The sequence below is a fragment of the Sorex fumeus genome, unplaced genomic scaffold (assembly GCF_029834395.1).
Source record: "Sorex fumeus unplaced genomic scaffold, SorFum_2.1 ptg000019l, whole genome shotgun sequence".
In the NCBI taxonomy this organism is placed as follows: domain Eukaryota; kingdom Metazoa; phylum Chordata; class Mammalia; order Eulipotyphla; family Soricidae; genus Sorex; species Sorex fumeus.
In genome coordinates this window covers 38,089,985-38,110,846 of record NW_026606076.1, presented here as the reverse complement: position 1 = coordinate 38,110,846, position 20,862 = coordinate 38,089,985, and the positions used below count along the sequence as shown (strand labels likewise).

At 64.4% G+C, this 20,862-nt stretch overlaps 1 protein-coding gene across 1 annotated transcript in view; it reads left to right on the top strand.

Annotated features, from left to right (window-relative positions):
- SBNO2 (strawberry notch homolog 2) overlaps window positions 1-20,862 on the top strand; it is a 37,003-nt gene that overhangs the window by 11,082 nt on the left and 5,059 nt on the right. The window contains exons 3-20 of the mRNA XM_056112764.1: window positions 1,414-1,484; window positions 2,560-2,650; window positions 10,579-10,740; window positions 12,625-12,705; window positions 12,857-12,953; window positions 13,423-13,577; window positions 13,707-13,840; window positions 13,937-14,027; window positions 14,104-14,247; window positions 16,588-16,705; window positions 17,149-17,254; window positions 17,490-17,643; window positions 18,831-19,007; window positions 19,169-19,266; window positions 19,600-19,679; window positions 19,966-20,157; window positions 20,450-20,613; window positions 20,721-20,852. Of these exons, the coding sequence (XP_055968739.1) occupies window positions 1,414-1,484; window positions 2,560-2,650; window positions 10,579-10,740; window positions 12,625-12,705; window positions 12,857-12,953; window positions 13,423-13,577; window positions 13,707-13,840; window positions 13,937-14,027; window positions 14,104-14,247; window positions 16,588-16,705; window positions 17,149-17,254; window positions 17,490-17,643; window positions 18,831-19,007; window positions 19,169-19,266; window positions 19,600-19,679; window positions 19,966-20,157; window positions 20,450-20,613; window positions 20,721-20,852 (2,247 nt within the window). The remainder of the gene's footprint in view (window positions 1-1,413; window positions 1,485-2,559; window positions 2,651-10,578; window positions 10,741-12,624; window positions 12,706-12,856; window positions 12,954-13,422; window positions 13,578-13,706; window positions 13,841-13,936; window positions 14,028-14,103; window positions 14,248-16,587; window positions 16,706-17,148; window positions 17,255-17,489; window positions 17,644-18,830; window positions 19,008-19,168; window positions 19,267-19,599; window positions 19,680-19,965; window positions 20,158-20,449; window positions 20,614-20,720; window positions 20,853-20,862) is intronic.

Genomic DNA, 20,862 nt, shown 5'->3' with positions numbered 1-20,862 from the left:
ATTGGCTGCCTGGGACCAGCCTCTCTCGCTGGACCAATCCTGCCCCACGGGGTCTGACTTCAAGAGGCAGAGGCCCCGCCTCCGCCTGCCCCCAGGAACTTCTGTGGCCGGCTTGGATTGGCTGGTCCCATAGTGGGCGGGGCTTGGGTGCCTTTGATTGGCTGCCGGACCAATCGCAGCTGCTTCGCTTGATTAGTCCTTCGTTTGATTCGTCCTTTCTTCTGCTTCTGCACGATTCTGGAAATGCCCAGTACCTGGAGAAGTTCATGTCCCTGCAGAACCTCTGTCCCTCGGACGGGGGCTGAGTGCGGAAGTGACACTTGGCTGGGGCTCTGGGGACAAGTGGGGGCTCCTGGGGAGTCCCCACCCGCTCTCAGACCCCCTGTGGGTGGCTGTGCCTCCTTCCTGAGGCTTCCCCAGCGGGGTGGGGGGTGGGGTGACTTGCGCTGCTCTGTCCCCTCACCCCCCCGCCCCCAAACCTACCCCCCCCCCGAGTCATCACACAGTTTGGCGAATCCTGCGCGGTTCCCCTCTTTCCGGGGTGGGGTGCACAGCTGGCCCTGTGGGGGGCGGTGGTGGGAAACTGAGGCCGGTTCCTCCCTGGGCGCACAGTGCAGCGAGGCTTGGGCGGTTCCGGCCAGCGGCTGGTTTGGGGCCAGCTCCCCGGTAATGAGTCTGGCCGAGATGGAGGAAGTGGCCGCCTCGGGACTTGCATCCGGCGGTTCCCCTGCCCCCCACCAGCTGCAGACTTGCCGCCGTGGGGGTGCCGGTGGGGGTGCCGAGCTGAGCTGAAAGTGAGAGCTGGGAGGAGCTCCCCCCACCTCAGCCCCCTGAATGGCCCAGGGGACAGGACCCCCTGCTGGGGGCAGTCCCTCTGGCCCCTGGGGACCCCGACAATGGTACTTTTTCTCCCTGATGGCAGTCATTTTCTCAGAGGGTCCTGCGGCATCTACATTCTAGAATTGGGGTGTGTGGGGGGGCTCTAACCCAGCCCCAGCCCTCAGGCTGTGAGTGAAATTCAGGCCAAGGGACTTGGGGTGAGCCAGACTCCATGGGGAGGGGTTGGGTTCTTTCTGTTTGTTTTGGGGCCACACCTAGCAGGTGCTCAGGGCTGACTCCGGGCTCTGCACTCAGGGATCACTCCTGGCGGCACTCAGGGCACCCTATGGGGTGCTGGGGATCAAACCCAAGTGGGTCGCGTGCAAAGGAAGCACCTTCCCTGTCGTTCTACGGCTCTGGTCCCAGGGGTTGGGTTCTGAGGGCCCCCCAGGTTGGGGTACAGGGGTCACCATGCTGGCCCTGGGGATTCTGCCGTGATCTTCCTGTTCCCTGTCACCCTTGTGTGGGTCACCTCCAGAGGGGTAGATGTCGCAGGGCGCCCTTTGCCAATGGCTTGCACCCTGTCTGTTCCAGCATGGCGTCCTGCACTGCCCCTGGTGGACCAGCTTCCAGACCTCCTACCCAGCCCTCTCCAGCCAAAGCCAGTAAGTGTGTGCGTGGTCTGAGTACATGTTTGTGCACCTGTGTGCATGTTCAGTGTGTTTAAATTCTTTTTTTTTCCCTTTTTTGGGTCACACCTGGCGATGCACAGGGGTTACTCCTGGCTCTGCACTCAGGAGTTACTCCTGGCGGTGCTCAGGGGACCCTATGGGATGCTGGGTATTGAACCTGGGTCGGCCGCGTGCAAGGCAAACGCCCTACCCGCTGTGCTATTGCTCCAGCCCCCATGTTCAGTGTGTTTGCCTGTGCGCGCATGTGTGTGCCATGTGCATGCTGTGTGTTTCCCCATTTTTCCTTCCAACCAGAGCCTTGACATATGGGGCTGGGGATGGAGAGGTGCTTCCGGGCAGAGGAACAGCGCAGGAGACGAAGCATGCGGCCACCTGGGTTCATCCCTGCCTCCACGTACAGTTCCCCTCTGCCCTGGCAGGAGTGAGCCCTGAGCACAGAGCCAGCCCCTGAGCACCACTGGGTGTGCTCCTCCAAAACCCCCCGAGGAAGTAAAAGCCTGGCGCTGGAGCGATAGCAGAGTGGGTAGGGCCCAACCCGGGTTCGATTCCCAGCATCCCACATGGTCTCCTGAGTACCGCCAGGAGTAATTACTGAGTATCGCTGGGTGTGACCCCAAAAAAATAAATAAATAAAACTCTGAAGATTAGCTGGGGAGTACAGCTCCCTCTGGCTGGCCCCTGTGGACATCCCCTTTCTGCTTTGGCTTCTTCTTTTTTTTTTTTTTTTTTTTTTGCTTTTTGGGTCACACCCGGCGATGCTCAGGGGTTCCTCCTGGCTCTGCACTCAGGAATGACTCCTGGTGGTGCTCGGGGGACCATATGGGATGCTGGGAGTCGAACCCGGGTTGGCTGCGTGCAAGGCAAATGCTGTACCTGCTGTACTATTGTTCCAACCCTAGTCTTCAGAGTTTGCGCCTCCTTCAGGCGGTGAGCAGGTGGCCTCTGTCCTGTGCGTGCATGTGTGTGTGTGTGTGTGTGTGTGTATGTGTAGGGGGACAAGCGCTGGCGCCCCGCCACACACACACCCACCTTCTCCCCTGTCCCCCAGCCCTTTCATCGTCGGCCAGTCCTACTTGGACACCAGCTTCAGCCCCGCATCCACCACCCCCAGCTTCCCACCAAAGACCGATTTTCCTCAGGTAGGACATGGGGGCCTCCCGGGTGGGCTTGGGTGGTCTAGGGAGTTCTGGGCGGCCTGACGGGGGTGCCAGGAGCTCTTTTTCACCTCCTTTCTCATCTGATGTGGTGGTGTCGGCCAGCCGCAGGAGGGTTGGGTTGAAGGCTGTGTTGTGGGGGACGGGGCTGCCCCGGTGACCCTGTCACTGTGTGTGTGTGTGTGTGTGTGTGTCCTGGGTGTCAGCCTGGGGCCCAGGGTTCGCTCTGCCCAGGTCTTGGCCCCCCATCTCTGGCTGGTGGACCTGTTCTCATGTTCTGGCTTCTGTCTGTCCGTCTGTCTCTCTCCATCACGTGTGGTCAGTGTGGCGGGCAGACATGCCTCCTGACCCCCAAGGCTGAAACAAGCCACCATGGGACCAGACCCCCACCTACTTCCTCCGATTTCCTGTGGGGGCGCGGGCAGGGCCAGCTCTGCCCGGAAGCACCTCTCCACCCCCAGCCCCATATGTTAAGGCTCTGGTTGGAAGGAAAAGTGGGGAAACACACAGCCCCCCCAGCACCCTCTGGGCATTCGCCAGAACTCCTTGCACAGCCTGAGTGGCCAGAGCGATAGGATAGTGGGGAGGGTGTTTGCCTGGCACTCGGCCGACCCTGGTTCAATCCCCCACCACCCCATAGGGTCCCCCAAGCACCACCAGGACTGATCCCTGAGCACAGAGCCAGGAGTCAGCCCTGAGCATCACCAGGTGTGGCCCCAAAACAAACAAAAAAATAGTGCCTGAGTGTCAGTTCTTGGGCAGGAGAGTAGACCAGGTGGCCAGCTTGGGGGGACTCTGGTGTGGGTACAGGTTCCCCCAAAACAGAACCGTGCACACACCATTTAGAGGCTGTCCAGGGCCTCGATTTCCAGAGTGGGGGCAAGTGGGCTGCATCAGGCCAGTTCCACCATGGGGGGTGTGGGGAGGGGGCAGAGGACGTGTTGTGGCCCCGTGAAGTTTGAAGGGGGGCACCATAGTAGCAGGTGACTCCAAGGGCCCCCCAGATCCATTTGGAAATGGGGTCTCTGCAGTGTGGTTGGTGACAGGTGGGGCTGGGAATGTTCTAGTGGGGCGGGGGAGGGGCAGGAGGAGTGGGGGGTGCAGGCCTTTCATGCCAGGTCTGATCCTTGATACCACCTGGCTCCCTGGTACCCCCTGAGCACCACACTGGGGGTTTTCCCTTGAGCCTCAGCCTGGTGCGACTCCCAGACAGGAAACACAGAAACGAACGTTCTGGTGACCCCAATAGCCCTGCCTGTGCACAGACACGGAGGAGTAGCCCCCTGGGGTCAGAGCAGAGAGACCTAGGGTCCTGGAGACTCAGGGGGACCTTCCGTTGGGGCCACAGCTGCTCAGGGCGCTCAGGGATGACTTGGGGCTCTGTGCTCAGGGATCACTCCTGGTGGTGCTCAGGGACCCTGAAGGGTGCTTGGAACGGAACCTGGGTCAGCTCCGTGCAAGGCCAGTACTGTCCCCTGCTGTCCTGTATCTGTCCCCTGCTGTCCCCTGCTGTCCTGTATCTCCAGGCCCCTGTGTCTATTTTTTTGTTTTGTTTTGTTTTTTGGGTCACACCCGGCGATGCTCAGGGGTTACTCCTGCCTCTGCACTCAGGAATACTCCTGGCGTTGCTCGAGGGACCACAAAGGATGCTGGGAATCGAACCCAGGTTGGCCGTGTGCAAGGCAAATGCCCAACCTGCTGTGCTATGGCTCCAGCATCCCCTGTGTCTCTTCATTTTTTGGGGGGGAGGTCACACCCAGCATTGCACAGGGGTTACTCCTGGCTCACACACTCAGGAATTACCTCTGGTGGTACTCGGGGAACCATATGGGATGCTGGGAATCGAACCCGGGTCGGCCACATGCAAAGCAAACGCCCTCCCCGCGGTGCTATCGCTCCAGCACCCCGGGTCTATTCTGTCCCCACCCCCATCTGGGGACCCGTTGTGCCCCTCCCCCTCCCCCAGCCTTCTGAACAGGCGCACGGGGGTGGCAGGTGTCCATGTCCCAGCCAGGCCCCTCTGGATGCTGCCCTCCATGGCCGCCTGCCCCCGGCCTCCCTCCCCGGCTGGCTCTCAGATGCCGCCCGCCGCACCCGCCTGCCCCCGGCTCTGCCAAGAATCGACGCGGCTTCTCAGCCGAGAATCCCGGGGGGCTTCCCTCAGCGGGCAAAGAGCAGCCCAGGCCTGCCTCCCCCCTGGAGCAGAGCCGCCTGTCCTGGGGGGTGGGGGGGAGCATGGAGGTGGGTGGGGGGGACGAAGCACCTGTTGCAGGCGCTGCCCACCGCCCCCGCTGGCCGCCCTCGCAGGTGGGGGGGCCTTCCAAGAGACTCTCACCAGGGCTGAGAGGGGGGTGGGGTGACCTGGGGGCGGACCCCGTAAGGATGCGCATTGGTCCCTTACGCTGCTGCCCCCCTCAGGAGCCTGGGCCCAGGACACATCTGTCTAGTCTGCTAAACCCCAGCCCTGCCTCTGACACCCCAACACCTGGTCAGATGTCGGGACCACGGCAAACACTGGAGCGACCAATAGGACAGCAGGGAGGGCGCTTGCCTGGCACACGCCCCACCCGGGTTCGATCCCCGGCACCCCATAGAGTCCCCCAAGCACCACTAGGACTGATCTCTGAGCACAGAGCCAGGAGTCAGCCCTGAGCACTGCCGGGGGCAACCCAAAAGCCAAAACAGCACGAAGACGCCCCATTCTGGGCCTTGCACCCCACGTGCTGAAGGGACTTTGCCGGAGCACTGCAGGCCCCCTAGATGGCAGACGCTCCAGGCTCCGGGGGCCCAACGTCCCCCCCCCAAAGTCTTCAACCGGCAGGGGGGTAGGGGCGTCTCACTCTGTGCTGGAGGCTGGGGAGGCTGGAGGAAGCCAGAGACGGTCACACCCACCCATGTCTGGCCTGACCTGGCTCTGCCCTCTTGAGGGACCCCTGGCGGTGCCAGGCCCACGGGGTACCAGGCAGGCGGCTCAGATCCTGCCCCAGGACTCAGACCTGCAGGGCAGCACATGGGTTCCAGGGCCACAGCAGGCAGGAACATGGCAGAGTGGGAAGACCCGCCTGTACCTGCAGCTCCAAGGAGTGGGAGCAGCACCAGAGTTGGGCTGGAGCGATAGCACAGCGGGTAGGGCGTTTGCCTTGCACGCGGCCGACCCGGGTTCGATTCCCAGCATCCCATAGAGTCCCCTGAGCAACGCCAGGCGTAATTCCTGAGTGCAGAGCCAGGAGTAACCCCTGAGCCTCGCCGGGTGTGACCCCAAAAAAGAAAAAAAAAAGCCGCAGAGTACGGTGGGGGCCAGAGAGCCCCTCCCAGCACACCCCCACTTCTCCAGGAGGGGCTCTTACTCTTCAACCCCAGGGTGGGGTGGGGGCCTGCAGCATGCAATGCCCAGGAGCACTGCCTGGGGTTTGTGTTGTCCTGATTTTTTGGTGGGGGGGTGTTGCGGGGGCATTGGTTTGCTCAGAGAACCAGACCCAGAGCCCCCCCCCACCTCCAGGGTAGGAGCTGTGAAGGAGACATCCAGAAAAGGCCCCCTCCTTCGTGGAGAGGAAGTGGGTATAGGGCAGAGGCAGGAGGGGGGGATTGATTCAAGGCTTCCTTCTGGGGATGATGGAATGTTCTAGAACGAGACAGGGGCAGTAGTCAGATGTACTGAGGAGCCCCCAGAATTGCTCCACGTGTCAGACTCCCTCGGCGTGGGAGGGGCCAGGTCGAGCTGGGGCTGGATTTGCTCCATGTGACCTTCCCCCCCCCACCCACACAGGGGACGCAGAGATGCTGCAGGTGCCGGACTGGACTGGGAGAGGGACAGGGAAGGGAACCGGCAGGTGACAGGGCTGGGGAGCCGCCCGCCACCCAGCACTTACAGGCACCTCAACCTTTCACCTCTGCAGTTTCCTTGTGGGGTGCGGGGTGCCCAGGGCCGGGAGCCCTGAGGGTTCTCTTGAGGAAGTCGGTGGGGAGGGGGGGGACCAGGGGGTGGCGGTGGGACACAGGGAGGCCTGGGCGAGGGCCCTGCAGAGAGCGGGTTTGGGGGGCTCGGCCCCTCCTGAGTGCAGAGCCCGACAGCGGAACACCTTGGGCACAGAGAACTTTGGGGGGGGGCTGTGAGCTTCCACCTGATAGAACATAACGTTCGAGGGGGCTGTGACTGTGGGTACTGAAACAACACACCCAGAGAGGCGCACCAGGTGTCTGGGTGTCGAGGGCTGGGCCCCCAAAGCTCCTCTCCTCGCCCCCCAGTCCTCCAGCCTCATTGCCAGAGCCTGGCCCAGCTCCCAGGGGTCACACAGAGGGACACGCACCCTCGCGCCGGGACATCCCAGCAGCCCGCTGGGCCCGGGGGAGCTTTCCAGCGCCAAACACCCCATAGCTCTCTGGGGCACGTCTCCCCCGCATGGTGCCCCCCATGCTCCGTCTCCCCGTGACCAGGGATCCCCTAGGACCCTCCTTGTCGCCCCCCCCCCCCACCTCTAACCTGCCGGGGCCGCCTGGTACAGAGCCAGTGCGTGGTCGGCCCGTGGGCAGTGACTGTCCCTGGGGAGAGGAGCCCTCCTTTCCTCAGACGCCCCCAGGCCACCTCCCCTGAGTCTCTCACTGTGGGGGGCAGCCACTGGAGGTGGCTGTGGTGTTTTCGTCCAAGTGTCACTGGCGGTGACACTTTAGCCGCTGAGCCGGTGTCCGCAAACCTCACCGCTCGCCCACTCAGTCGGGCAGCAGCCGGCGCCCACCGCCTCTGGCCAGTTCCAGAAGTTTCCAGCCCTCCCCGCGGCTCCCGTCCCCTCCTCCCGCAGCGCCCCCAGACCCACTTCCTGCCCGAGGATGCAGGGGCCCTTCTGGACGGTTCCCTTCCCAGGACCCCACCTGGGGAGGGCGCCTCAGGGCTCCGCTGCTCTCCCCGAGCCTCCTGGGCTGTGACTGCATCATCATCTATGTGGGGGCGGGGGTCAGCACCCCGTTCCTTCCCCGTCACAGCTGCAGGGCACACACGAGTTTGCTCCGAGGGACCCTGGGGCCCTGCCCAGCTTTGGGGTGGTGGGGGCGTGGGAACTGTGGGGGTGGAGGGGTTTTCTGGGGTGCACTCCTGCAGCAGACTTGCGGGGGGGTCCCGCGGGGACCCCTCCCGCTGCTCTGTCCCCTCTGGCCGGTGCAAACTGGCCGGGGCAGTTCGGTTGTGTCTGCAGCTGTGCCGAGGTGGGGGTGGGGCTTATGGCACCATGGGGGGCCTGGACCACCCCTGGCAGCAGCCGAGGGGTGCAGGGGAGAATGGGGGCACCAGGGCCCGCTGCAGCCCTGGGCTCTGGGGTGGACAGGAGGCAGGCCAAGCTGGGCGTGGGCAGGGCCTCTTTCCTGGGACTGGGCTGGGAGGGCCCCCCCCCCGTGGGATAACGCGCGTGGTGGGTTCCCCAGACCCCATCCGGAGCCGTCGAGGTCTGGCGGGCTGGGGGGCTGCAGCCCGGGAGCCCGATCGCGGCCCTGCCCCCTCCCCTCCCCCGGGCGGGCGCGCAGGGTGCGCCCCGAGGGCGGAGGGCGGCCCCTGCGGCCGGTCCGCCCCGTACCGTAAGGCGGCGAGGCTGCCGGTAAGCCCGGCTGGGCAGAGGCATCATTTCCTGAAAGTCAGCGGGGCCTTCGGGAAGCCGGCGCCGGCGGTGACTAACCCACATGTAAATGCCGCCCCAGCGCCCGGGCCCTGCAGGCAGCCAGCATGAGGGAGCCGCGCCCGCCGGCCCGGGGCCCCGCCGGCCGGGACCCCGCCGGCCCCGGCCCCGGCCCCGCCGCCCCGGCCCCCGCGGGCTGGTGGCTGCGCTTCGCGGCTCTCAACCAGGTACTCCCGGGGCCGCGGGCGGGGCGCACCCTGCTCCCGGGGTGCGGGGGGCAGGAGCCAGGCGGGCGCTTCCCGGGCGCGGGGGTGGGGGTGGGCGGGGAGGGCGGCCCCCAACCGAAGTTCGGGCCCAGCTCCCGGACGGGCGCGCGCTGCGCACGGGGTGTGGGACTTGGCCAGGATCCCGGGACCTGGGATGGGGTGGGCGGGGTTCCGGGGCTCAGGTGGAGACACCCACCTGGCCGGCCCGCCAGCTCCTGCAGGGCAGGTGGGAGCGCTTTGCAGGGGGTCGGTGGGGTGGGGTGGGGTGGGGGGTCTCTCCGCGGGGCAGCAGCTTGGAGCTGCCACAGTCCGGGCTGCTGGTTGAGGGGGTCTCTGGGCAGCCAGGGGGTCTGGGGACAGAGGACAGGAGGTCCTCGAGGTGGGGGCACTGCCCGCCGGTGGGGCAGGGCTGCAGTCTGGGGTTTCTGGGGAAGGCAGCACTGGACTGGGGGTGCTGGGGACCCGTGGAGACAATTCTCAGACTGAATCTCTTGGGAGGGGGGCTGCTGGCTGCTGGAAGTGGGGAGGGTGGGTGATTCTCGCACTCCACCCGATTGGGCCCAGACCTGGGACTGAGACATCAGGGAGTAGCTGGAGGGGCGGGGGGGGGGGGGTTCTGTGTCCCCCAGTCCCGTGCACTGCGTGCCCAGCACCCCCTAATAGGTAGGTACCAGAGCACCACGGGTACTGCCCCATCTCCCCTTGCGGGAACCTCGCAGTTCAACGGGGGTCCCCAGGATCGAGTTGCACCTTGGGACCCCGTGCTCGGATGCTAGCGGGGAGGGGGGGCCCTGCAGACCACCCCCTTTTCATCTTCCGCTAAACCACAGAAGTGAGCAGTCATCACTGGGGAGGGGGGTGCGAGGGACGCCCAGGCGGCCCGTGGCCTCCCGTCTCTCCCATGGTGTCCCGGCGCGCTGTCCCCGCCGCCATGATCGAATTGGGGGGTGCTCCAGCTCCCCTCTCTGCACGCCTCACCGTGCAGAAGGCTGGAGGTCCCTGCTGGTCCCTGCAGCACACCCAGCGATGCTCAGGGCTTGCTGCTGGCTCTGTGCTCAGAAGTCACTCCGGGTGGGGCTCTGGGGACCCTGTGGGGTGCCGGGGTCGAACCCAGGTCAGCCACATGTGGGCAGACACTTTCCTCCCTGCACCCTCTCCGCCCAGGCCCCCCCCCCCGCCACCTTTCTGAGTGTGGTCCCACACCTGAGCTGGGCCGCCTCCGCCTCGTGCTACCCCGAGGGCAGCAACAGGCCTGCACCCCCAAAGTGGGCCCACCCCCACCTGGCACCTTGACACCCTGCTCCCCCAAGGGACCTATGGCTGTGGCCAGGGGGTGTCAAGGTGCTTCTCCAGGGGTCCCTGTCCCGTCCTTCCCTCCACCAGCCCAGGGCCCCCAAAGAGACTCCTGGGGGTGCCTTCCTGCCCATGAGGGGGGCCAAGGGGCCATGAGCAGGGAGCATGGCGCCCCCTGGTGGCCAGTGACTCTTGCTGCAGCACTGGCGCCTCCGAGCCGCACCCTCCCCCAGCCAAAGAGGCCGGAGGGGTCCCAGAGGGGTGCCCAGACAGGGTGGGAGGAAGACGTGTCACTCCTAGGGGGGCACCTGCTCCTGACCTGTGACCCCCCCTCCTGCCTCCACACCCATGTCCCTGTCACTGTTCATTCAGGATTTCTGAGCCCTGGGAAACGGGGGACTGGGGTGATGCTAGGGGACTCCCTGCCCCTCCCCCATTCCCACTTGGCTCCCGGAAGGTGTCCGAGCTGGATATGGGGGTCAGGCCAATGTGGACTTCAGAGATGTGACCCCGGGCTACAAGTGTGCGCCCCCCCCACACACGTGTCTCAAGGGTCCTCAGCCGGTCAGCTCTGCCCACCCCCTCCATGCCCACGCCCACCTCTGGCCTGGCCTGGGGGTGACTGTTAACCATGCTGGAGTGGGGGGACTAGAGGGGGCTCTCCTCGCCTCCTCACCTCGTGCCTGGGAGGTACTCTCAGGGGACCTCTGGGGGACCCCCCAAAACAATCCGCTTCATCCTGTGCATCCTGCAGGACTCATACTTCGAAGACCTGGCCACGGCCTCCATCTTCTCCTCATCCGTGGACTCGCTGTCCGACATCGCCGACACGCCCGACTTCCCCGCCGCTGACAGCCTCAGCCAAGTGCCCACCATCTGGGACGTTGTGAGCCCCGGACCCCCAGCCCCCGACAAGGTCAGCCTCAGCGGAGCCCACCCCCGGGGACCCTCACCCCTGCTCTCACAGGGGCTGCTCCTGAGGGTCGCAGGGGCCCCCAGAGTCCAGCGAGGGGGGGATCTGCACAGCTCCAGCAAACTTCCGCCACACGGCCATTACCTGCGGGGCTAGAGGCACGGGGCAGCCCAGAGAGGGGGTCCCCGAGTCACAGGAGGGTACAGATGGTGGGGCAGGGCCCCTAAGGCATGGGGTAACCCTGAAAGGGGGCTCAGGGGTCCCCACAGCCTAGATTGGCCCAGAAAGGTCCTTAAATCATGGGATGGTACAGTTGGGGGGGCCCTATCTCGAGGTGGCATGAAGGGGCATGGGGGAGTGTGCCCCGGGGTGAGGGGCCTTGGGAGTGCGGCTCTGCAGAGGGGTCCAAGGGGGGGTCATTACAGAGTTGTGTCGGTAGCTCACTATTGAGCAATGGGGGTCCAGGTGAGCCACACTCCCACTCCCCGCCATGTGCCGGACCCACAAAGGTCTTTCTAGGCCTTTCCGGAAGCCTCTAGCCAGCCAGACGCTGGGGGGTTCAGTCCCCCCCTCCCGAGGTGTCAGCCCCTCCCCTCCTACTTCTGGGGGACACATACTCCCGGGTACCAATGCCCCCCACCCCCCCAGGAGCCTCAGAGCCCTTGTTCTCTCCCTCCCCGTGCCTGGGTCCCCGGGACAGCGAGACTCAGCCCAGCATGGGGCCCGCCACCGCCCAGCCCTTGGCAGCCCATATGGGCATCTCCCACGCCGCCGCAGGGGCACCGCGGCTGGACGGCCCGGGCCTCTGAAACCCAATGCCCGCCGCCCGCTGCCCTGACTCAGCCTTCCAGGAAGCCGCTGGCTTGTTTGTTTTGCTCCCGTCTAAAAGAGGGAGGGGGCCTGAGAGCCAGGACGAGCCGGGAGGGCGCGGGCCTCACACGCGGCCAAGCCGGGTTCCATCCCCAGGCCCACATCGGGTCCCTCCTGAGCCCCCACCAGGAGTGAGCCCTGTGCTCCGAGCAGGAATCAGCCCCCTCGAGCCTCTCCAGGTGTGGCCCAAAAAGCAAAACCGGTCCCCTGAGCACCACCAGAAGTGAATCTTTTTTTTTTTTTGGCTTTTTGGGTCACACCCGGTGATGCCCAGGGGTTACTCCTGGCTCATGCACTCAGGAATTACTCCTGGCGGTTCTCGGGGGGACCCTATGGGATGCTGGGAATCGAACCCAGTTCGGCCGCGTACAAGGCAAACGGCCTACCCGCTGTGCTATGGCTCCAGCCCCCAGAAGCGAATCTTGAGTGCTAAGCCAGGAGTAAGTCCTCAGCACTGCCGGGTGTGGCCCCCAAACCAAGAAAAAAGAAAAAAAGAAGCAGGGCAGAGCAGAGGTTTCTGGGTCTCCTCCTCATTCGTGTTCCTTGCCCCAGCCCCCGTCCCCAACCTTCACATTCCTGCTCCCTCTCAGGAACCCTGGCCCTGGCGGGCATGTTGGGGGGCCAGGCTGGAGACCAGCCCTCCGGGGTCTCGGATCTCGGATCTTGGGCTAACTGCGGGTGCGTTAGGGGACCGGGGACCGGAAGCATTCTTTCCTTTGTCTCCTGGCCTTTGTCTTGCAAGTGGCCTTATGCAAGGGGGCAACTCCAGACCTGGGCAGAGGGCTGAGCCCACCCAAGGCTGCGGCCCCCCGAGAGTCCTGCTGCTTCGTCCAGTCCTCCCCCGGATGCTCCCAGAGCATCCTTCCACTCTGAGCACCCGGCATGCGCGATCTGGCCCCAGGCCCCACAGGGCTGGCCTCCAGAACCAGTGGGACCCCAGCAGAATGAGGGCGGCAGTGGGCCGGGCCCCCCACCTATGTTCTGGCGCTCAGACTCACTCCCTCTTACCCCTTTCAGCTGTACCTGCCCAGTGGAACTTTCCCAGGACTAGAGGACACTGTCCCCTCCCTACCCAACACCCCACATCCTAGCTACCAGGTGAGCCGGCCCGCCCACCCTGCTGGGGGCTGGCGCCCCTTTACAGCTGTGGGAACAGGTGCTGGGAAAGGCCCTGTGGGGGACCCCACCTCTCCAGCAGGGAGGCAGACTGCCTGATGCCCCCCTCCCCCACCCCCTGCCCCCAATTCAGTCTCAGAGTCAGCCAGAGGAGGAGGAAGAGCCCGAGGAGGAGGAGGCCGAAGAGCTGGGCCATACGGAGACCTACTCGGACTACGTGCCCTCCAAGTGTGAGTGGAGCGGGGACCCCGCCCAGCCCCGCACCTGCGCCCCATCTTCCACTAATGCAGAGTGGACGCCACAGGTGTTGGGCTCAAACAGAGCCACTGAGCGTCTGTACCAGGAGGTACGGACCTGGAGGGTTTTCTGACCTCAGGTCTGTCTGCGGCAGAGTGTTGCTGAGGCCACTCAACCCCCCTGGCCTCAGTCCTCACCTGGCCCACTCAGACGCTGAAGTCTTAACCACGCCCACATACTGCTTCACCCTTCACCGAGCCCCCAGTTTATACTGGCAGAGTTTTGACCACGCCCACAAGGCATCACCACGCCCCTTATGGCCACGCCCCCAATCCTGGCCCCAGCCCTTTCTGACCTGAAGGCCTTGGGCACGCCCACACGCTGCATTGCTACGCCCCGGTGACCACGCCCCCTCGATCCTGGCCCGCCCATTGACCCATCTTCTGGCCCTCGCCCCTGCAGCCAAAATTGGGAAGCAGCACCCAGACCGCGTGGTGGAAACCAGCACGCTGTCCAGCGTCCCCCCGCCGGACATCACGTACACCCTTGCCCTGCCCACCTCGGACAATGGGGCCCTGTCAGCCCTGCAATTGGAGGCCATCACCTACGCCTGCCAGGTGCCCCGGGGTCTCTCCCGATCCCAGCCCACCGGAGGTCTTAGGGGAGCCCTGGGGAGCGGGGGCGTCAGGGGCAGCCCTTTTCCTGCCCCACACCCAAGGCGCTGACCTCCGTCGTTCGGCCCACAGCAACACGAAGTCCTGCTCCCCAGTGGGCAGCGGGCTGGCTTCCTCATCGGTGACGGGGCCGGCGTGGGCAAGGGCCGCACTGTGGCTGGGGTCATCCTGGAGAACTACCTGCGGGGCAGGAAGAAGTCCCTATGGTGAGCGAGCGCCCAGCTGCCTGTGGGAGGCGGTGCAGAGGGAAGGGCGTGCGCCGGGGCCCGGGGCCGTGACACCCACCGGTCACAACCCCCCAGGTTCAGCGTGTCCAACGACCTCAAGTACGATGCGGAGCGCGACCTGCGGGACATCGAGGCCCCCGGGATCGCTGTGCATGCGCTGAGCAAGGTGGGTGGGCGCGCTCTGCCCTCCCCCACCCCCCAGGAGAGGCCGGCCCGTTCCCACACCCGCGCCTCTCCCCCAGATCAAGTACGGCGACAACACTACCTCAGAGGGCGTCCTCTTCGCCACCTACTCCGCCCTGATCGGGGAGAGCCAGGCCGGCGGGCAGCATCGCACGCGCATCCGGCAGATCCTGGAGTGGTGTGGCGAGGCCTTCGATGGCGTGGTATCCTGACCAAGGAGGGGGCGAGGGCCAGGCCGGGAGGGCGAGGCTGTGGGGCGGGGCGCGGGGAGGGGAGCCTTTCAGGGGGGTCTGCAGGTGTGTCCCTGCCAGTAAAAGGAGGGGTCGCTGGGATTGGGCTGTGGTTGGAACATGGAGCCTTTGAGAGGGGCGAGGACTGGAAGGAATAAGTTCTAAGCACTGCAGGTGTGAACCCCCCCCCACCAAAAAAAGGCGCCTGGTACTGCTGGAGGGCGGGGCCTGGGTTAGGGCTTGGAGTCTGACAGGGGCGGGGCCTGGGAAGGGGGAGCCGCTAAGGTGGGCGGGGCCTGTGGTGGTGGGCGGGGCTTAGAAGGGGCGGGGCCTGCCCCAGCTACCTCTGTCCTGGAATTTCTCAGCGCCAAAGGCCTTCCCTTTGCAGGAATGTTCTGGGCCGAGGTTCACCCAAACTGAGGGTAGTTATCTGCTACTCGAGGTCTGGCAGGGCCTCCCGGCTCCAGTGAGCCTGGCTCGTGACCACAGACCCGGGGGCGGGGACCACCGTGCCACCGCGGGGCTCGGGGAAGTGCCTTCTGGCGGGGGTGGGGTGTGGGGGCTCAAGGGCGCCTGCCTGGCCCGTCCCACCCCACGCACCCTGGTCCACCCGATCAGGGTGGCCGCATACCCAGAGGGCCACGTGCCAGGTTCGCCTCCCTCTTGAATGAAAACTTGGTGTGCTGTGCCTCCTAACGGTTGGGGGCGGGAGTTTGTACTGCCCCTTGGGGAACTTTTCCTGTCCACTGCCCATGTGATGCAGATGACACACCCGTTGCCTGTGGAAGATTCTGGCTTCAGAACCCAGGGGTTTGCCCTTGGTGGGGTGCATCTGGGGGATACACTTAGCAGAGGATGATGCCCTGCACCCAGTTTTAAAGTGATTCCCCTGCCCTGCCCTCCTGCCATATGGTTTTCTATTCTCCTGCCCCGAATCCGAGGTATATTTACTTTTCTAGCCGCCGCTGTGGTCCCTGGGGAGATCACAGGGCTTCCCCTCATTTGTTTTTGTGCTTTATTTTGTTTTGGGGCCACACCTGGCAATGATTTGGGTTACTCCTGGTTTTGCACTCAGGAATCACTCCTAGTGGTGCTTTGGGGACCCTTTGGGGTGCCGGGTTGGCTCTGTGCAAGGCCAGCACCCTCCCTGCTTTCCGATCGCTCTGGCCCTGCCTCATTCATTCTTACAGAAGTGGGTCCCAGTTCCCAGCCTGTTCCCTGCTGCCCAAGAACAGATGACCGGCAGGTCGGCTGAGCCTTCACATGTGTGAGGTGCACCAGGACCATGTAGTTGAGGCCCTACATGGGTGCCCTCTGAAGCCCGGGAAGGCTCTGCTTCCGGGTGCCATGTTCTCAGCAAGGAACTTGGAAAATGGCTTTTAACTCTGTCTCCTTCTACTCTCTCAGCATCCCACACTTTCCCTGTTTCAGAACAGGCCCCAGGAGATATGATTTTCTGAAACTTGCAGTTTTTTGGGGGGGCCGTACCTGGCAATACCTATGGCTTCTCCAGTTCGGTGCTCTAGGGACTGTGTGATACCAAGAATCTTTTTATTTTTCTTCTTTTTGGGTCACACCCGGTGATGCACAAGGGTTACTCCTGGCTCTGCACTCAGGAATTACTCCTGGCGGTGCTCAGGGGATCCATCCCGGGTCGGCCGCGTGCAAGACCCTACCCATTGTGCTATTGCTCCAGCCCCTGGTACCAAGAATCTGACCCAGGTCTCCCACAGGCATGAGCTTGCTTCAGTCCTTTGAGCAATTTCCCCAGCCCCCCGCCAGGAGCCGCTCAAGGGTTACTCCTAGCTCCGTGCTCAGGGACTTTTAAATGAGATCGCCTATGGCCAGAGAGCTTCGATGTTGCCAGCTGACCCTGGTTTAGGCACCTGAGTTCCACGGGTGTTAGGCTTACTCCTGAACACACTGACCCCACAATGAGATCACCTGTGTGCTAGAGCGAAAGTACAGTGGGCAGGGCACTTGCCTTGCATGGGGCCACCCTGGGTTCGATCCCCAGCATCCCATAAGGTCCCCCAAGCACTGCCAGGAGTAATTCCTGAGTGCAGTGCCTCCTGGGTCTGAGCACTACGAGGTGTGACCCCCAAACTAACAACAACAGAGAGCAATGAGATGGCCTCCCTGCGACACTGAGCGCCGACCTGACAGCCCCCGACCTTTGCCTGGTCTCTTCCGCAGTATAGTTTTGTCCATGCACACTCCCTTGGCTTCTCCCACCCCTGGGTCCAGACCCCCCACCCCCCCCCCCCCGGCTCGGCCCACTTTCCAGTCCAGTCCTTAACCTGTGCTGCCCAGATCGTGTTCGACGAGTGTCACAAAGCCAAGAACGCCAGCTCCACCAAGATGGGCAAGGCCGTGCTGGACCTGCAGAGCAAACTCCCGCTGGCCAGGGTGGTGTACGCCAGCGCCACTGGTGAGGGGGGGAGCCGGGTGGGAGGCCACTGGCCGCATGCCAGCCAGCACCCCAGCTGCAGCCCCCGAGTACTTGCCCTTTCCCCTGCTGACCGCGTCCTGGGAGCCTGATGGCTCTGAAGAGTTGCCTGAGCCCACCCCTAACTGGTGGGCGGGGCTGACACAGGTTCCCGCCCCCTCTGCCCAGGCGCCCCTGTGTGGGCGGGGCTAACGGGTTCCCGCCCTCTCCAGGGTTCCCAGATCCTGGATGGGTGGAGCTGGCGGAGGTTCCCGCCCTCTGCCCAGGGGGGTCCCTGAGCCTGGGTGGGTGGGGCTAGCGGAGGTTCCTGCCCCTTTTCCCCAGGGGCCCCTGAGCCCCTCCGTTAAGGAGGTTTCTGCCCCCTAAACCCGGGGAGCTCTGTGCCCCGTAGGTGGGGCTAACCGATTCCCACCCCCTGTGCCCAGGTGCCTCTGAGCCCCGGAACATGATCTACATGAGCCGCCTGGGCATCTGGGGCGAGGGCACACCCTTCCGAACCTTCGACGAATTCCTGCACGCCATCGAGAAGAGGTGAGTGACGGAGACGGGGATCAGGGTGCGGGGCGTGGCCATCCGAGGGGAGAGGGGTCCGTGTCCCCCCTCCCCGCACCCCTTGCTGTCCCGGAACTTTTGCGTCCGCTGTCCTTGTCCTCTGGTGACAGCATGGCCCCTTCCCCAGCGCGGCGCCATCCCTGGGGTGGGGGGTCGGCCCTGCTATTCCTCCGCGCTGAGGCAGCTCCTCCCTGCTTCCCCCGTGTCCTTCCAGGGGTGTGGGCGCCATGGAGATCGTGGCCATGGACATGAAGGTGAGCGGCATGTACATCGCGCGCCAGCTCAGCTTCTCCGGCGTCACCTTCCGCATCGAGGAGATCCCGCTGCCACCCTCGTTCGAGCGCATCTACAACCGCGCCGCCCTGCTGGTGAGGAGCACTGTCCCAGGAGCCCTCCCGGGTCGGGCCCGGGGCCAGGGGGCACGCCCTGTGCCTTTCCTAGCCTGAGCCATGTCTCACAGTTCACCCAGTCTACCTGGAACATCTCTCCTTAAAGACAGAGGCTGGGGGTAGGGCTGGAGAGATAGCACAGCGGGTAGGACCTTTGCCTTGCACTCGGCCAACCCGGGTTCGGTTCCCAGCATCCCATAGGGTCCCCTGAACACCGCCAGGAGTAACTCCTGAGTGCAGAGCCAGGAGTAACCCCTGTGAAATGCCAGGTGTGACCCAAAAAGCAAAAAAAAAAAAAAAAAAAAAAAAGATGGGGTCGGCTGACCTGGGTCCTATCCCTGACACCTCCATTTGGTGCCCTGAGGACACTTGGGTTTGGCCCAAAAAAGAAAAAAGAAAATAAAAATCTTCCTGGGAAGTCTAGAACAGTAGTCTGCCTGACATACAGCCGACACCGGGTTTGATCCCTGGCACCTCAGAGGGTCTCCCACCAGGAGCGATCCCTGAGCTTTGCTGAGTGTGGTCCCTATCCCCAAGATAGTATGGGGCCAAGAAATCACGTGAGGGGTAAGCCCTGCTAAGCCCCGCCCCCTACCTCACTCTGCATATTCCCTGGAGCTCCACCAGGGGTCACTCCTGAGCCCAGAACCCGGCGTCGTCCCTGAGCACCACCCAAAAAGATATTACCCGGGCTGGCCAGGGAGAAGGCTCCAAGGGCCGAAGTTCAAGCCTCAGGGCCAGAGCCACAGGCAGGGCAGGCGCTTGCCTTATACATGGCTGACCTGGGGTCCGATTCCTGGCATCTTGTATAATGCCCCAAGCACCACCAGATGTAATTTCTGGAGCAAGCCAGGGGTACCGCCGGCCCAAACCCCCCAATGAAAAAGAAGATAAAAGCGCTTGCCTTGCACGCAGCTGACCTTAGCACCCCATCGAGTACCTCAAAGAGAGATCCCTGAACACAGATGAGGAATAAGCCCTGAGCACTGCCAGGGAAGAACAAAAAGTTGCTTCTGGGAGGTGTCTGAGAGCGCCAGTGCGGCCCGCCACCCTCCCCGCCCCCCATGCCCAACCATCCGAGACGGTGCCCAGGCAACCCTTTGATCTCACCCGGCCCTGAGGCTCTGCACTGCAGTGACCTGGCCCTGGCCCTTGTCTCCTTGCAGTGGGCCGAGGCCCTGGGCGTGTTCCAGCAGGCGGCCGACTGGATCGGCCTGGAGTCCCGCAAGTCGCTGTGGGGCCAGTTCTGGTCGGCGCACCAGCGCTTCTTCAAGTACTTGTGTGTCGCTGCCAAGGTGCAGCGGCTGGTGGCGTTGGCCCGCCAGGAGCTGGCCCGGGGCAAGGTGAGCAGCTGGCCTTCCTGCCCGGGGCGGGGCCGGGTGCCCCATCGTGCCGCAGGCAGGAAGAAGGCAAGAAACCCAGGCCACCCCTGCATCAGGGACCAGGGTGGGTGCCCAGAGCCGGGACCTGACTCGTGTGGCCGCCCCCACCCTGGTCCCTGCAGTGTGTGGTCATCGGGCTGCAGTCCACCGGCGAGGCGCGGACCCGTGAGGTGCTGGACGAGAAGGAGGGCCAGCTCGACTGCTTCGTCTCAGCCGCTGAGTGAGTGGCTCTGTGTCCCTGGCCACCTTCCCTGGGGACCAGCTGGCCGGGAAAGGCCCCCTCCGTCCAAGAGACGCCCCCCACCACCCTCATACAACCGGCCCTGCGACCTCGGTCAGCAGAGTTGGAGAGAGGATTTGGGGGGCCGGCCTGTGGGGTCCCCGAGACTCTCTGTTGAGGGCTGGGCACCCCCCAGCCACCGTGGGGAGTGTCCCAGTGTGGTTGTTTCCCCTCCCTTCTGGAAGCCCTCCCCCCATTCCTGTGTCCCCATCCCTGTCTGTCCCATCCCCGTGTGTCCATCCCCTACTGACTGTGCCCCTCTGCCCCTTCCAGAGGCGTCTTCCTGTCCCTCATTCAGAAGCACTTTCCCTCCACGAAAAGGAAGCGTGACCGAGGTGGCTGTAAGCGGAAACGTACGTGTGACCCCCCCCACCCCCACCCCTCCCTCGGATGTCCACACCCAATCTCTGCCCTTCCCAGACTGACTTGTAAATCACCCCCATACCTGCCCCACACCCCCCAGATGGGCAGGGGCAGAGCTCAGGCCCCCCACGTGGGGACGCTCACCTTTGGGGTACAGGGGGGGTTTGGGTATGTCCCACTCCCAGGAGAAGCACAGGGACTTGGCGACACTGAACCTGTGACCCCTGAGGCCTGAGGGCACCCAGCGGGGCCGCCCTGATCTCGGCGTCCCTGCAGGTCGGCCGCGGGGCCGCGGGACCAAGGCCACCCGGCTGGTGTGCGAGGTGGGCGGTGTGATCCGCGTGAGCGACGACAGCAGCACTGAGTCAGACGTGGCGCTGGACAGCGACTTCCACTCGTCCCCCGAGTCGCTGGTCGACGACGATGTTGTCATTGTGGACACCATTGGGCTCCCTGCCGATGACCGCGGTGAGTCCCCTGCCCCGTCCACGTACCCTCAGGGGACAGAACCTTCTAGATTCCTGCCCACCCCCTCTGAGGCACTGTCCAGGTGGTGGTGTGGGCCCCAACCTTCCGCCCCTTTGGGGTCATCCCAGCCTGTGCCGTTGCTGTTGGGAGCTGGTCTTGGGGAGCCCTGTACTAAAAGTGATTTCACCGGGTAACAGCCCACGGTGGGCTCCTGTTCCTTGTGCCCCGGGCCAGTGGGGCTGGGCCAGGCAGCTGGTGGGTCCCCTGAGCATCTCCACCTGGCCCCCCACAGGGCCCCTGCAGCAGCGGGACCCCCATGGCCCTGGTGTCCTGGAGCGGATAGAACAGCTGAAGCAGGACCTTCTGGACAAGGTGCGGGCGCTGGGCCGGGAGCTGCCGGTCAACACCCTGGACGAGCTCATTGACCAGCTCGGGGGCCCCGAGTGCGTGGCTGAGGTGAGCTCCGAGGGGGCGCCCCTCCGCTGTACACTTGACGACTGCCTCAAGGTGGGACCTCCCCCCTTGTGGGCTGGTCCCCTTACCCTGCTCTCCCGTGATCACAGATGACCGGCAGGAAGGGCCGCGTGGTGTCCAGGCCCGATGGGACGGTGACCTTCGAGTCCCGGGCAGAGCAAGGCCTGTCCATCGACCACGTGAACCTCAGGGAGAAGGAGCGGTTTATGAGCGGGGAGAAGGTACGTGGGG